A 16,524-nucleotide genomic window follows, 5' to 3' on the forward strand; every position below is an offset into this window, starting at 1 on the left:
CAGGACTAACCCATCCTTCATGCCAAAAGTGGTGTCCAGTGTGGCTCTCAACCAATCCATTCATTTGCCCAAATTTTTCTCTAACCCACAAAACAAGGGGGAAAGGATTCTGCACTCTCTAGATGTGCACATATAGCTCAGATTCTACCTAGACGGGACTAAATCATTTAGAAAGACTGATCAATTGTTAGTCAGCTTTGCTGCAGGAGCACAGGGCAAGGCCATATCCAAACAAACCATTTTCAAATGGATAGCACACTGCATCCATTTCTGCTACAAGCAGCATGGGAAACCTCCCCCCAAGGGGGTCAGGACACATTCTACCAGAGCAACATCCACCTCTGCAGCTTTCATCAGAGGGGTCCCCACCAGGGACATCCTGGAGGCTGCAGCATGGACATCTGTTCATACCTTCAAGCATTACCACCAGCCTGTCTTCTCCAAATCCAGGGCAGGCTTTGCCACTGCAGTCTTGGAGGGCATCCTAGCCAGCCCCCCCCCCCCCAGTCTTCTTGACTGCCTCCACTCTTTTCTTCAGCTTTGGGAATTGACCCAAATGTGATGACTGCAACAGTGAAACATGAAGAACATAGTATAGTTGTGTACACTTACCATAAATGTAGATATTTGAGTGTATTCACTGTTGCAGTCCTGGTTTCCCTCCCTCCATCCCCATTGTCTCTCTCTCTCTCTCCTTACAAGGAATTTTTGGTATTTACTTTCTACTGGTGTTCTTCCACCATAACCTAGCTCCCTCTTGGGGACTCCTGACAGGGCAAGAAAAACTGATGTAATGGCATTGGCTGCCTTATTTTATACCACTGACGACCTGACGTCAGTCCTGGAGCGATGGCAACCAACACAGAAATACTAAGCCTCTGGTATTCGGGCCGCCTGAGGGCTACCCTGGCAGAGATAACTCAAATGCGATGACTTCAACAGTCAATACACTCGAACATCTACATTTATGGTAAGTGTACACAACTGTTCTTTTTCAGTGGAGTCCTGAGGAGAAAAGCTCCAGAAAAATACAAATACATAGTACACATTGCACATATACATTGCAGATTATCTCATAGGAATACAAAGTAAATATAAGAAAAGGTTAACAATGATAGAATATGTCAGTATAGTTCATTAAACACTTTTGTTAAAAAAAAAAAAAAAAAAAAAAAGAGTAGCATAGAGTAACTGTTACGTAGTTGGTCAAATAGTCCAATATAGCTGTGGGAACTGTAGGAGGCAGTGATGGCGTATTTAGTTCTAGGAGAGTAGGAAGTTTTTTTATCTTGGAAAAATGTCTTTGTTGGGGATTACTGCAGCTAGACGAGTTTCAGAACTCCAAGCACACTCTGCAAAACCACCATATCTATTTCTTCATAAGGATTGGGTTTCCCTGCACACTAATCCTTCCTTTCTGCCTAAAGTGGCCTCTGCATCTGAATCAAACATAAATTAAGTCATTAACCTACCAGTTTTCTTTCCAAATTTTGAAAATAAAGAAGAATATACCCTTCATCTCTTAAATGTACATAGACAACTTCATTTTTACCTGCATAGAACCAAAGAGGTTAGAAAAACAGATCAGTTGTGTGCCTCCTTTTCTAACACCGAGACGGCAAAACCAGTTTTGAAAGTTACTGTAGCAAAATGGTTAACAGATTGTATTTCACATGTTTATTCTTTAAAAGGCCTAGTCATACCAAAACAACCGAAGGCACATTCAACCAGGTCACTGGCTATGTCAGCTGCTTTTTGGGCTATAGCTTCCATTGATATTTGTCCAGCTACCACTTGGTCTAATGCTCATACGTTTGCTTCTCATTACAAAATTGGACATTATCTGCAGGAACAGAGCATCATTCGGGTTTGCGGTGCTCTGGAATATCCTTCCATGAGGGCCACCCACGGGATTTGTAGCTGGGGGCTCTGTCTCATTTGTTGAGGAATGAATTAAAATGATAACATCAGATATAAAAGTTGTTTGCTCACCATAACATTCCATCTGTGTTCTCCATTTTCATTCTTCCTCAACTTCCTTCCCACCTTCCCCCTATCCATGTTTTTGGGAGTGACCTAATACAGTTATTAGGAGCCATTGTTCCTGTTTGAGCACCTGATCTTTCAGCTGTCACTGTTCTGTCATAGTTATTTTAATTTTTTTTCCCTGTGCTATTGTATAATAACAGCAAACTCGAACTGAGATAATGCAGTGATCAGGGGCATTATGGGTAAGGGAGAAGCTCGACAGTCGGATCGTAGAAGCTGAAAAGTGTCCGAGTTGGATCCAAGGATTTGATCGAAACCCATTCATTGAAGACGAATGAAAATGGACAACACAGATGGAAAGTTATGGTAAAACTACATAACTTTCATTTTGGCTAAGCCTCTCAGTCCCATCCAGCACCTGAGCCAGTAATCAAACTCTGTTCAACTTGGTTGCAGTTAGCGCCATGGAGCCTCCTCTGGCAACACACATTTTATGTCATGAAATGCATAAGTACAAGCACACACAGATTCTCAAACATGGGATTTTACAAAAAATGTCTCCTGTTTTGATCGGTAAAGAAGAAATACCCAAAGACCTGTGAATCCCATTCAAATCAGCTGAGAAACTAAAAACATGCTGCTTATTTTTGTATTGCTACAACACTGAGGTGAAAAGTGAAAGCATGTACTACATGCGTCAATCCCAGTATTCCTCACAGCTTTACTCTGGTAAGGTTATCTAAATAGCATTGTGCTGCTAGTCCTGTTAGTGGGATGTATGGTTGTTTTTACATTGTATTTATTTTCACTTTAATTGAACTAATGTAGTTTCTTTATAATGTTATAGTTTATCTATTTTTGCTGTTTTTATTACTAAATGTAAATGATTCTTACTACTGTGCTTCTGAGTGGTACATCTCATCGTTCTGCTCAGTAAAACTGAAATGAAAGCTGTAAGGGTAACCTAGTGGTGCAGTAGTTATTGCTCCTGCCTTACAGTACTTGGTTATCTGTTTTTGTCTTTCTTTTTCTGGCTTTAATGCTTTCTCTGTGAAGTCTGTATTTTTTGTGGGGGTCAGCCTTGTTTCTTGTCAGAAGCTCTTGTTTCTCCCTTCTGGAAGAGACATTGTTAGATAAATTGAGCTGTTATCAGGGAATGACTGCAGTAAGTCATTGAGCACAGATGATCCTGTAGGAAATGTAACATTTACTCATTGCTTAGACTTTTAATTTTTTCCCTCTCTCTCTCTCTCTCTCTACCTGCAGTACTTTAGCCCCTATGTTTCAGCAGATATGAATAAAATGGCCATCTCCTTTAATACAACAGTAGGAGCACTAGAAGATGAGCTGACCCAGTTGATCCTGGAAGGGTTAATCAATGCTAGGATTGATTCACACAGCAAGGTGAGTTTACAGGTTGTGACAGTTAATTTTTGTTCTAATATTTTTTGATATTTTCAGTACAAAGTGGCTGTGTTTGGACACATTTCAATCCTTAATTTGTGTTGGAAATTGGATTTAGTCATCTCACTCTGAGACAGTCTTCAGCAGTTGTACAAGAAGTTGCTTATGTTAATTTCATATCTGAGTAATGTTCTTTGTGTTTCACTGTTGCAGTCATCACCTGTGGGGTATCCCTGCTGTGGTAGCCCTCGGACGGTCCAAATACCAGAGTCAATGTTTTTGTGCTCCAGCTGCTGTCGCCTATGGTCTGATGTCAGGTCATCAGTTCTATAAATCAAGGCTGCCGACATCATTACATCAGTCTTTCTTGCCGTGGAAGTTGCTTACATTAACTACAGATCTGAGTGTTCCTTTTAGCATCTGTCATTACATAAGAATGTGTTGCCCCACTGCCTTCTCATTTGTTTCCTACCATTGGTGATTATTTTCACAGTCCCAAGTTTAATGCAGCTAGATGGAAGAGGACACTAAGCTGCTTCATCTTTGGAACACTCTTCTAAGATGCACGTTACAGCTTGGTGCCATCACAAAGTAGCATTTATGAAAGAAGGGGGGGTTTGTGTCATTCTTCTAAGGCACACCATACAGTTTGGTGATGAAGTGCCATCCATAAAAGGTTAGGGGGTTGCCACACTCTTCTAAGGCATGCCTTAGTTTGCTACTGCCATGAAGTAACATCCATAAAAGGAAAGTGTCATGTCCTTACTGCTCCGTTTTTACCTCAGTCCGTCTGGAAACACATTGAGTTCAATTACTTTCACCATGTGGACTTTACTTTCATTAGAAGTAAATTTTAGTATTGAGCTTGCTTTTATGAGTGTTAGTGTGGTTGTTTACCTAACTCTAAACCATTGATATGCTTTCTACAAGCACATATCCAAAATCCTTCACCTTAAGCATACTATTCTTGACCAGTTCATCTACATTACTCTTCTGAATGGATAGTGAGTTAAATTACCAGTTTGGAAGGTACACAATCCCATGAGTTAATAACATGATCTCTGAAAGTGAATTGTTTTTTGTTTTGAAGTGTGTAAAAAAAAATGAGTGCTCCTGGTACAATGGAAGTGCTCATTCTGTTTTTACTTGGCACAAGTAGTTTTTCATCCATATAAAACAATTTTAAGTAGAAATATTAATTCATCTGCCATGAGTCGCTACAAAGTTAAATGCAAATTGAGCTTTACAGATGTTCAGTACATTTTAAATCCTGGACATCACAAAGCTTTTTGTATAAAATCTCTTCATACATTTAAGGCATACAAATGCTTTTGATCATCTCTCATAGGTTCATAGGTAGGTACTAGGCTATCGGCCCTGGGGCCTGTACAAGCCCAGCCAAAAAGGTACCCTGGCTTTTGCCACCCAAGAAAATTATTTTCCTGTGCCACTGTCGAGCAGAGCCACAGAGGTGATACCCGGGGTGAATTTCCTATTTCCCATCCAGTCATCAAGATTTCTCTTGGAGTGCTAATGAGGAGCTTTGTTTGATATAGATAGGTAGTTTATTCCAGAGTATGGAAAGTCTCTGGGACGGGAATCTATACCTCCGGCATGTTCTGTTTATTGTGGTGACAAGGTTTAGGTCCCTAGAGCGTGTAGCTCGGAGGGATTGGGATTTCATTAAGTGGAGCATGTCCAACAGCTCTGGGTTTGACATAGCTTTGTATGTTAGGCAGAGATCACCTCTGAGTAGGTGATGTGCGACGGAGTAAAGCTGGAGTTTTTTGAGACGGAATGCATAGGGCATCTGTTTGAGGCCAGTGATCCTCTTTGTGAGGTATTTCTGCGGCCTTTCCAGTTGTTGTAGATGTCTTGTGAGGTACATACCAAAAGGGGCGTTGTACTCTATAATGGGTCTAATGAGTGATGAGTAGATGGGAACAATGACCTCTTTTTTTCTGGATGAGAAACCTTTTGTGATGAGGTGTGCCATGTAGAAGGATTTCCTGACTACTGTGGCAATGTGATTATCAAAGGAAGAGACTACTGTACACCTGTGTCCCAAGGTCTCTTATCACACTTTCAGTGTTAAGTATACTACCACCTATGTTGTAGTTTCATGGGTACAGAGTTTTTACCAAAGGGGATGACAATGCACTTTTTGGCATTGAGCTTGAGGCCATGGCTTTGACACCAGGCATCTGTCTCAGTGAGGCCCTTTTGTAGGATGTCCACATCATTAGGAGTTTCGATTATGGCTCCTTGTTTGCAGTCATCTGCGAACTTAGTTAGCCAAAGACCTTCTGTGTTAGCCTGTACTTCAGAGAAGTAGATACCAAACAGGAAGAGGACCCAGGACCGACCCTGTGGTACTCCACTTGTCACTGGTCTGAAGTTGGATTTGGAGTCTGCTACTTTCACAGTGTGGGTTCCGTCATAGTGAGCCAATTGGCAACCCATCTTATGACGTAGGGATTTATACCTAGTTTAGTGAGTTTATCTATAATTCCAGAGTGGGGGATGGTGTTGAAAGCCTTGGCAAGATCTAGATAAGCTGTGTGAACCATCTTACCCTTGTCTACGGCTTTGGTGACTGCTTCAAAGAAGTTTATCAGGTTTGCCTTTTACAAACCCAAACTGGGTGGGGTCCAGAGTTTGGAGATTGCCAATGTCTTTGTTTATAAGTTCCATGATGATACATTCCATGGCCTTGCAGACCAGGCTCATCAGGCTAATGGGGTGGTAGTTCCCAGGGTCCATGCTGGCTCCCCCTTTGTGGAGTGGGATAACTGTCACTGTGCGCCATTGAGCAGGCACAAAGCCTGAGGTGAGGCTATGATTGAACATGGTACTTAGATGGGGCGCCAGTTCGTTCTGTAGTTCGTGTAGAGCGCAGCCTGGGATGTTGTCTGGTCCCATGGATGCGGTGTTCTTGGCTTTGGAGAGTGTGGTTTTTACCTGTGCAGCCGTGATTACAGTAACTTTGCATTCTTCCGGTATAGAGATGGGTTCTTTAGGGGGTGAGAGGGGGGGTGAAGTTAGCACTGAACCTATCTGCCAGGATGTTGGCAATATCAGTTGGGTCTGTATATTTAGTGCCATTGTGCTGTAACTCAGAGCAGATCTGAGTGTTGCCATTGAGATTCTTGACATAGCTATAGAATGCTTTGTGGTTGTCTTTAGAATCAGTGGCGATTTTGTTTTCGTAACTAGCTTTGGAGGATTTTATCAGGGATCACAGCTTCTTACTGAGGCTGACCAGGGAGCTCCTCCACTCATGGGATTTTACTCTCTCTTGCAACAGTTTCTTTCTTCTGTTGTACAGTTTGTTTATGGCAGGGGATCACCAGATTGGCTTCCTTTTTTTTGGAGGATAGTGTCTTGGTTCTGTTTGGGATAGCACGATCCATGCACTCATGTAAGTGCTTATAAAGTGCAATTGTGTAGGATTCAGTAGTCGTAACTGTGTTGTCCATCTGCATGGGTGTCCTGAAGTTCACCACTCTGTCTTAAGAAGCATGAAGTTGGCTTTGGAGAAATTTTTTACCATGGTTTCCTTAATGGGGGGTGGGGGCAGGATGTGGATATCTAGGGTAATTAGCTTATGGTCGGATCGGACCAATGAGGCATTGACTTCAGGTGTGGAACACCGGTCACTCATGTTGGTAATGACTAGATCTAGGATAATGTTGCCCCTGGTGGGGGTGTGGATAAGTTGATCCAGGGCCTTGGAGTTTATGAATTCCAGAAAGCGTTGAGCGAAGGAGTTGGTACATGAGTAGTTTTCCCAGTTAATGGTGGGGTAGTTGAAATCGCCCATTATTAGGGTGTTTGGTTGAACCCTATTATTTTCCAGTACATCAGGAAAAGAGGAGTGGGAATCCTGGGGCATGGTGGGTGATCTGTAGCAAGCTACAATTTGGATTGGAGATTTCTCCAGAGTTGGTTGCACTTGGATAACCTCAGCTGCATTATGCTGAGCAACTGGCCTGGTGGTGTGGATATCCTTAATGAATACGGACACACCTCCGCCTTTGGTGTTCTGGTCCAGTTTACATGGCCGAAAAGTGTGGTATGAGTTATAGCCTGGTAGTGCAGGGGTGCTCTCTGGAGCCTTGAACCAGGTCTCAGTCACTGCACAGATATCGATGTTCTGCATTTTAAGGAGTGCCTCGAGTGAGTGCATTTTGAGATTTAGACTTCTAGCATTTAGTAGCATCACCCTCAGTTTTTGCTTGCCTGTTCCTGTTACGATGGTGAATTTGTCAGCTGAACCTTGCCTAAAAAAGGCACTATAGGGGTGGCAAGAACCTTAGCCAGTATCCGGAATCCCAGGGGTGACAGTTGCAGGCCATCTCTGGCAAAACATTGTGGTCACAAAAAACAACATTATATTCAGTTACTGTTCTAAGATTAAAAAAAAGTATTCTGTCATGCTTGGAAGAAATCAAGTATAGTGTCAAGTCACCATAATTTTCTTTTATTGACGAAACCAAAAAAATCAAGTCTGTCTACTTCAGTGCATACATGTCTGCAGGTTGTTACTTGTTTCAGAATACTGGTATTAATAGCATAGTGGTACTGTACATCATCATCAGCTCCCACTTTTCTCCATCTGTACATGAGATTGAGATGTCATTTCAACTATCCCCACTTCTCAGCTCAGAATTGCAATCATACTTTGATTGTCACATTTTGTATCATGAAGTCCATCCATCTTTTCTCTGGGCTCCCTATCTGCTCTTGCCTTCTTCCTGTCTCTGTTAAATCATGTTTACTTGGCCAAGGTTTGCTTTTCAGTGTATATATATATATATATATATATATATATATATATATATATATATGTGTGTGTTTATATATATAGATATATGCACACACACACACACACACATATATATATAAAATGTGTGTGTATAACTGAACCACTGTAATCTGTTCTACTGAGGCTACTTTGGCTTCTGTAATGGCCTCATTTTGTCATCTATCTCACAATGTGCATCCTGCCACCAATCTCAAGCACTTCTTTTCCACCACCTCAGTCTTCTTCAGCTGCCCTGCCTTCACTGGCCAGGTTTCTGTGTCATAAAGAAACACCAGTCATGCCACTGTTTTATATACCCTATTTTTCAACTTCTGGAGCATTTTTCTGTTGCACGTTGCCCTGACAGTTTGCGTCGGTTGGCTGAAATAGCTGTAATTCCAGCTTTGACCACATAATTCGCATCTCTTCCTTTTTAGCCACACCTGTCACATACTTGAAGCTATTAACCCACTCCATAATTTTCCCTGCTGTCTGTTTTCAACTTCCTCTGATTTCCATATTTGCATCTGTGCCCACTTTCTTGTTTGTACTCGTTCATCCTTTGGGCCCTCAGTTTTACAATTCAGTCCATTAACATTTGTTTGTTATTGTTCAAAGTCTGCTTGTAGTGCCACATCATCTGAATTGGTGTTGGGTCCTCTGTTACACAGATTCTCAAACAGTGGGATAGAGGCAAATTAATGCATGAGATACCTAGGATGTCTCATGTACCCAAGATGTTCATCGTGTTACCCTGCTGCAGTTATCACACTTGGCATAATGTTTAAGGTGTTTGCAAACGAATGGCTTTGCTAAGTCATAGGGTTCCAGTACCCTTACTTCTGCCCTTCCTTCTCTTTCATCGGGGCTGTCTCTGAGCCTGTTTGCAAATAGTCGTAGTCTTAGACAAATTGGCTCTGAGAATAAATAGGGAAGGATACAATTGGTAGTGGATAGGAGTTCCTCCTCATTTTAGAGGAATTTGCGTATTGTCACCAAACCAAACAAAGCCACTTCCTCCAGTGCTCCATCACATGGAAGAAGCAGGGGTCATAGAACCAGTGTCTGCGATACTTAAGGGCAAAAGATTTTACTCCAGAATCTTTTTGATCCAAAAACAAGGAATACTCTTGGAGACCCATCCTAGATTTCTCCTTTGTAAAAATTGCAAAGTTCAAAATGCTTACCTTACAGTTGGTCCTAGCATTGCTACAGTACTAGATCTCCAGGCTGCTTGTCATATTCCTGTTGCTTCCAGTACAGGAAATTTTTGAAATTTGTGTGCCTCACTCACTTTATCAATTTTCTGCATTACCTTTGGGCTATAAGCTGTACCTTGAGTGTTTACAAAGTTTCTGGCCATAGTGATTGGCTATTGCAGAACCATAGCCATCCACATTTTCTTTATTTAGACAACTTGCTTTTTTTGTGCAGAATTGTGTATCCAGGTGCTTGGAGTCCTTAGACAAGTTTGCATCCCTCTTTCACACCTGTGTTTCAAGTTGAAACTTCAAAAGTCCTTCCTCACACCCTCTCAGTGAATTGTTTTCTTGGGGTGTTGGGGTAGACTCAGTAAAAAGGATATCCTTCTTGCCAGAAGACAATGTTCTGACTTATCAGGGCATTTTCTTGGTTTTTTCTTTGCTAGACGTGGCCTCAGCAAGAAAGCTTATCATAATTATAGGCCTCGTGGCATCAGTAATCCTCATGATACCACTAGCCAGACTACACATGAGAAAATTTCAGTGGTACTTAAATTGTTGGAACCAGCACCTTCATCCCTTGGATTTCCAAGTACCAGTACTGGGATTTGTGAAACAGGAAATCCAGGGCTTGAAGGATCAACTGTCTCTGAATTTTAGGACTTCGTTTAGAACCCACTCCAGTGTCCAGATGGACTCTTCAGATTTTGCATGTGGAGCAGTGTCCATGTGAATTCAACTGCAAGGCTTGTGAGGTCCTCAGGACACACCAAAGTACATAAACATAAGAGATGCTGGCACTGACTTATGCCTTAAAAGTTTTTCCCATCTTATTGTATTGGGGCCTCTTCTATTTGTTGCACACAGTGCTACTGTCTTGTGGTACCTGAGCAAGGGGATACAAGTTCATACCATCTTTGCCAGTTGGCACTGATGGCTTGTGAACTGGCATTTCAGCATTTTATGATTCTTCAGGCCACGTATTTTCTATCAGAGCAAAATACATTAGGAGACAGACTAAGCAGATCCTAGACAGACTCTCACAAGTTGAAGCTCCATGTAGAGGTCTTCCATGATTTGATCCACATGTGATGAACACGACAAGTAGATGTATTTGCTTCCTTTCAAAACAGACAACTGAAAAAAATTTATTTAAGACATCCTTCCAGCCATGCTTGGTAGACAGATACACTATCATTCCCATGGTTGAGAATGTTCCTTTATGCATTTCTACCCTTTCCAAGGATTCCCAAGGTACTTGAGATTCAGAAATAATTGCCATATATCATGTTGGTAACCTTCCTTTGGCCCAGGCAAAGTTGGTTCTCCCTTTTAATAGAATTAGCCAAGAGGAATTGCCACAAGCTTCCTCACAGACTAGATCTGCTCACACAGCATCAGTGGTTGAGTGGTACACACCACCTTAGAGCAATTGCAACTGACAGCCTGGATCATTGTATTTTAATATGTTTTAGCCACTTTTTCCATGAGGATTTGTAGCAGGTGTTTAAGGAGCAAGAAAATCTGCAGCTAGAAAATCTTACGTTTACAAGTGGAACAGGTTTTGTAAGTGCTGCCTAGCAAATAATAAAGGTTCCAAGAGAGTTTCGATCCCTCTGGTTTTAAAATACTTTTGTGAGCTACTTAGAGATAGTTTGCCATATGCTCCTATCTAAGTGCATCTTAAAGCCATCTCAGCTTGTTTGGCCATGGATCCCAGTCTTTCATCTCTTTGTGGTCAGTTTATGAAAGAAGTGCTGCACATGAGACCCCTTGTAAAGCAAATTCCTCCTCCCTGGGATCTCAGCTTTCTTCTTGAAAAATTGACCTTACTTCATTTTGCACCTGCCTCTCAGGTTTATTCACACTTCTTTATTTAGAAGACTGTTTTACTCATTGCTCGGATATTTGCAAAGTGAATCTCTGAGCTGCAAGCAATCATGGTGGGACAACCCCATCTGATTTTGCACAAGGATGGGGATCTGACGTTCTGTTCTTTCTGTTCCTCAGTGGATGGGTCTTCCGATCTGACCTTGAATCCAACTCCAGCCACTCTAGACTTTGGATTCAAAGCTCAGGCTCCTCCCCTTATCCATAATCCCCATCTGCCTTTGAAATTACCTTGGATCTCTTTTGCTGCTCATTTAAACAGACATGGTCCCTGCTGCTCAAGCTTGCCTTTGCTAAGTACTTGTTCTTTTTCAGATATTTGAAAAAACAAATTTGGATTATACCCTGTGCTGTGAGGAGCTCTGTGAGAATTGTGATGACCTGGAGGGCCAGTGGTGAGCTGAATATATGCACAAAAGCTAGAAAAATGCAACTTGGGCCAGCTAGAGTGGATAGAGTTGTAAACCCACAGTTGTGCTCTGGTGATCTGTCCGAAATGACTACAAGAACAACCACCACTTTTATTTATTGCAAATTCCCTGCTAAACATCTGGAGTTTATTAGGCTACTGCTGTGCAGGGAAAGCTTGTAGCTTAAAAGATTGGTAGAAAATATTGCAAGACAAATCTCAGGAGCCTGTTTTCTCATTTAACGTCTTTATTGGTCTGTTCTTCAGAGCATGTGTATACAGTTCATGTTTGATACATTTTTTGAGAGGTGACTTCTTTTATATTTGTTATTGGAAGGGGCATGTTTCTTCAGCCATCTCTGGGGTGAGACTTAACCCATGCTTTACTCCGAAGGTAACTGCGGAGACTTTGGTAAATTATTCTGTCAATCTTCCAGTCTTCTTCTCTAAGCTTTCCCATCAAAGGGGAGTATGTGCTGTATTTGACGGATGTGCATTCTTAGCTTTGTTTCTACCTTTACAGTACAAAGAAAATTAGAAAGTCTGATCAACTATTTCTTTCTCAACTGCCAAAATGGGACTGGGAGTCTATAAAGTGACTCTTTCTAGATGGTTGTCTGACTGCATCTTGTATGTATATCAATGGAAGGGGTTAACCTTACTCATATCCATCAAGGCTCAGTCAGCTAGATCTGTGGCTACTTCTGCCCTCTTCTTTTCAAGAACTTCCATTGATGTTTACGCTGTATCTATAACCACTTGGTCCAATGTACATACCTTCATTTCTCATTATAAATTGGATTTGTACTCCAGAGACAGGGCTGTTTTCAGTTCAGTCATCCTCCAGAATATCCACCCATGACGTTTCACGAGGGTTTCATTAGCTGGAGAGACTGTTCCCATCTGTGATGAATGGATGGAATAAACAGCATCAGATACGGAAGTTACTTACAATAACACGGATCTGTGTTGTCTGCATCTGTCCTTCAACGTCACACACACTTCATTCCTTCACCTTCAATTTGGTGTTATTACATATTGATTACTGTTTTGACTGTACTGTCTTTTCCTGGTTCTGTTAATGTGCTTCTCAAGCTCTTGAGCATACTACAAGTATTAAGTTTATGAGTTCAGGTCTTTGAGGAGAATTTTTTTTTATCCATTTTGGGTATTTGAACAAACTTGATCTGAGGTAATTTCAGGAGCAAGAAGGCGTTATGGGTAAGGGGAGGAGCCTGAGCTTTTGATCCAAAGTCTAGATTGGCCAAAGTCGTATCCAAGGTGGGATCTGAAGACCCAGCTGTTAAATGACAGAAGCAGACAACACAGATCTGTTGCTATAGTAAGTGCATAACTTTCGTTTTTGTTATGTACTAATCCATTAAATGCTTAAAGTTGTTTCTAAATTTACCTTTAGTCAAGCCATTAGTCTTCCAGTGTTTTGTCTTGATTCAAAAACAAGGGAGAAAAGATTCTACATACCTCTGACAGCTCGGGTATTACCTTGACAGAGCAAAGCCCTTTAGGAATGCTAAACAGCTGTTTTTCTCCTATTCAGTGGCTATGAATGGTCAACCTGTCTCTAAGCTAAGTGTATTGCACAGTGATTGGCCTCAGTTATTGTTTTCTGTTACTCCTTCGATGCTAGATCTCTTCCAGGCAAGGTTTAAGCTCACTCAACTGTAGCTTTGTTCTCTCTGATGGTATATTGGAAAAGGGTGGACTCGAAGTATTCTAGAGGCAGCAACCTGGTTCTCTATTCATACCTTCACAAAGCACTACAAACTGGATTATTTTTCAAGGTCCACAGCAGTCTTTGCTTGGACCACTCTCCAGAGGTTCATGAATCCTTATCCTTTTACCTCCCAATCTGTCTCCATCCCGCAAATTATGCATAGTTGAGGTGGGTTTCATCCTCTTTCATTCAGTTGTTGGATTTGGTTTTTACATGGTATTTGTGACTGGCTGCAGATTTACTCATTTTAGATGATTCTGGTTTCAGGTACTTTGATATCCTCCTTTATGAAGTGAAAAAGCCTGAACAGTCACGCCCTTTCACAGCTGAAGGCTTCCCACTCAAGATGTGGTCAGCCAATTAAATGTTACGGGAAGAGAGCAGGAGAGGAGTCACAACTTTTGAAAGCTGGCCAGTACTGGGTTACCTAGGCAGATCATCCAAAATGCCAGTAAGAAATTTGAAAGTCTACTGTTAAAAGTAGGACTTTCACAACTGTATTTTTTTTTTTTTTTTGCCTCACTGATTTCCTCTTTTTTTCCTGTGGTGCTGCCCGGAGTACTTCCTCAAAGTTGTGTACTTTCACTCCAGTCATCTTCTAGGTCTTCAGCCTAGTCTGTGTTGACCTTAAAGCCTTGTTTGACCACTGCATGCATCTGATGGTGGCCACCACTGGCTTATGCTAGGGTGCAATCATTTCACTGAGAAAACTTTGTAATCTCTACTTTGACGCCGTTGCATGCATACCACTCTTGTATGTGATTTTTGTCACTGTGTGTCTTGGTGAGCCATTTGTTGCCCATCATTAATCCATTTGCCAGAAAGAAGTTTAGAATGGCCTCCTCTTTAGTTTTCCTCTTGCCTCCCTCCAGCCATGTAAACCCAGGCAGTCCTTGTGTCCTTTCTATTTGTCCTAATATGCAACTACAAGGCCCCCTGTTATCCAGACCAACTTTATAGCGCAGTTATTGTACTAATTCTTTAATTCTGAATGCATAACTAAACTTTTTTCGTTAATGAAATTCAGGGCATTAAGAATTTTCCATTCTTGCATTTTGTCTGAATAATTTTTGCAACATGCATTAATACATTTTTTCCCATCAGTAGTCTGTTTGAAAAGATTAAGCCAAAAAGGTCTCAAGACAGGCCCCTGTAAGTACACAATAGTTGCTGCACCTTGGCTCAGAAAGTTTTCAGTTGATTCTTCCTTGAAACAGTCGGTTAGATAACCATTTCAAGATTCCATAGCCCAAGTGATAGGTTTGACTGCAGTTAAGACTTTCAAGTATACCTTTGTGAGGTCATGTGTCAAAGGCTTTAGACAGTCCAGATATGTGAATGTCAGCAAGGAGATTTCAAAAACAGCATCTGTCCCATTGTAGTGGAACCCGAAAGGTAGTTTCTGGAATTTGTAAATCCATGCTAAAATGTACCATTTCAAGTAATTTGATGATGGCATAACTTTTAAAGGGTGCATTCAATATGTTGTGATAGGATTTAAGTGGAGACTTGGATAAAATTTCTTGAAGTGTTTGGGTCTGAACTACAGCTGATTTTATTCATAGCTAAAGACACCTCTTTAAAATCTAGTGGTTAGCATTTACCATATACCTATTTGTTATAATTGATCAACAGTAACTGCGATGAAAAGAACAGCTTTTATTGTTGGATATTAGTCACTTGTTTCCTGTGAACAATGATAGCTTTTCATTTTGGTATTTGTTACTTGAGCAATAAGAATGATAGGCCATGGAGTTATTCTGGATGTTCTCAGACAGCTTTGATTCACTCTTTCTTACTGTCCTCCAAAACATATGGGAGCTTGCCAGCATCTGTTTCTGTTGATTTGTGTATTTGTACAATTTATTGATTTCCTTCAGTGAAGTAATTTGTGTATTTTCCTGTTAACATCCACAAAAAGTTGATTGTTCAGTGTAACTTTACACATTAACCTTTACCAAGTTGTGCAGTTTTTTTTATATTTTTTATTTATATATCTTTGTTTACCGGGTAGTACACTGATCTCAGTGGACCATTTGCAGGCGCAGTCCAGGTGAATAGGATCACATAAGAAATTAACAAACATATTTATAGATTCAAGGATATGTTGTAAAACGTGTACATGTTTACAGATGCAAAAATATGCTACATTTAGTTCAAGAAGCAGTTTACAAAGACGGAACGTGGATGTAAAATGGAATTGCGTTTAGCAGAGCTTTTTGAATAAGCTGTAGCCATAATGACTGAGGTGGCTTATGCAACAACATATCATTATATAGAGAGGTGTGAAGTCATTAGAAGAGGCAAGTGAAGACTAGCTGTAGGAAAGTATACCATGTAGAGAAGACAGAAAAAAATGGTGGCATACAGAGGGAAGAGGAGTATAATGGAGTGAAGTATGACAGATGCAAAGAGAAAGAGGGAGGTGGGATGAATAAGCAGTAAATGAGGGGATGACAAGATGAGATAAGGAGGGATGAAGTAGGGATAAAGGGGAGTGAGAGCTGCAGGGTTCATGTAACGTGACCTGTGTGAGTATAGTTGTAGTTTGTTTGGTTGAAAGGTGTTCCTTGATCTGTTGCTTGAAGTCGGACTACATTTGGATGCATCTGATTGAGAGTAGAATGGAGTCCCAAAGTTTAGTTGCTAGAATGGAGAATGCATGGTCAGAGCAATGAAGTTTAGTTTTTGGAGCTAGTAGGGGAAGGTTTACATTGAGAGATACCCCCTGAGATTGTATGGGGAGGGGGTGAAAAGTTTGAGAGAGGGGGGAAGATGTCTCAGGAGAAAGGACTTTGTGAATTAGTGAGCCTAGTAGGAAGTTTGCTCTGAAATGTACTGGGAGCCATTTAGCTTTAGCGAGAGTTAGGTAGTGGTGTTCATTAATAGGGGAGTTATTAATGAACTGACAAATTTTATTGCATTATAAAACATTGCTAAGGCTTCTCTTGCATTTATAGACTTCATGCTAGTATTTGAGCTCATTTCAAATTGAGTCATATTAATCTTGGGGGGGGGGTGATGGGGCCTTACTGTTCCTAGCCTCAGTACTGAATTCAGCATGTGATCTGATATACTGAGTGGGGGA

The 16,524-nt window shown here is 41.1% G+C and overlaps 1 protein-coding gene across 3 annotated transcripts in view; it reads left to right on the top strand.

Annotated features, from left to right (window-relative positions):
* The window catches only part of GPS1 (G protein pathway suppressor 1), a 2,619,406-nt gene that overhangs the window by 2,330,742 nt on the left and 272,140 nt on the right, over window positions 1–16,524 (top strand). For all 3 annotated transcript variants that reach the window (XM_044068228.1, XM_044068227.1, XM_044068226.1), the window contains exon 12: window positions 3,256–3,393. In XM_044068228.1, the coding sequence (XP_043924163.1) occupies window positions 3,256–3,393 (138 nt within the window). The remainder of the gene's footprint in view (window positions 1–3,255; window positions 3,394–16,524) is intronic.

Source organism: Protopterus annectens, chromosome 4.part0 (assembly GCF_019279795.1).
Source record: "Protopterus annectens isolate FY-2018-M chromosome 4.part0, PAN1.0, whole genome shotgun sequence".
Classification (NCBI taxonomy): Eukaryota; Metazoa; Chordata; order Ceratodontiformes; family Protopteridae; genus Protopterus; species Protopterus annectens.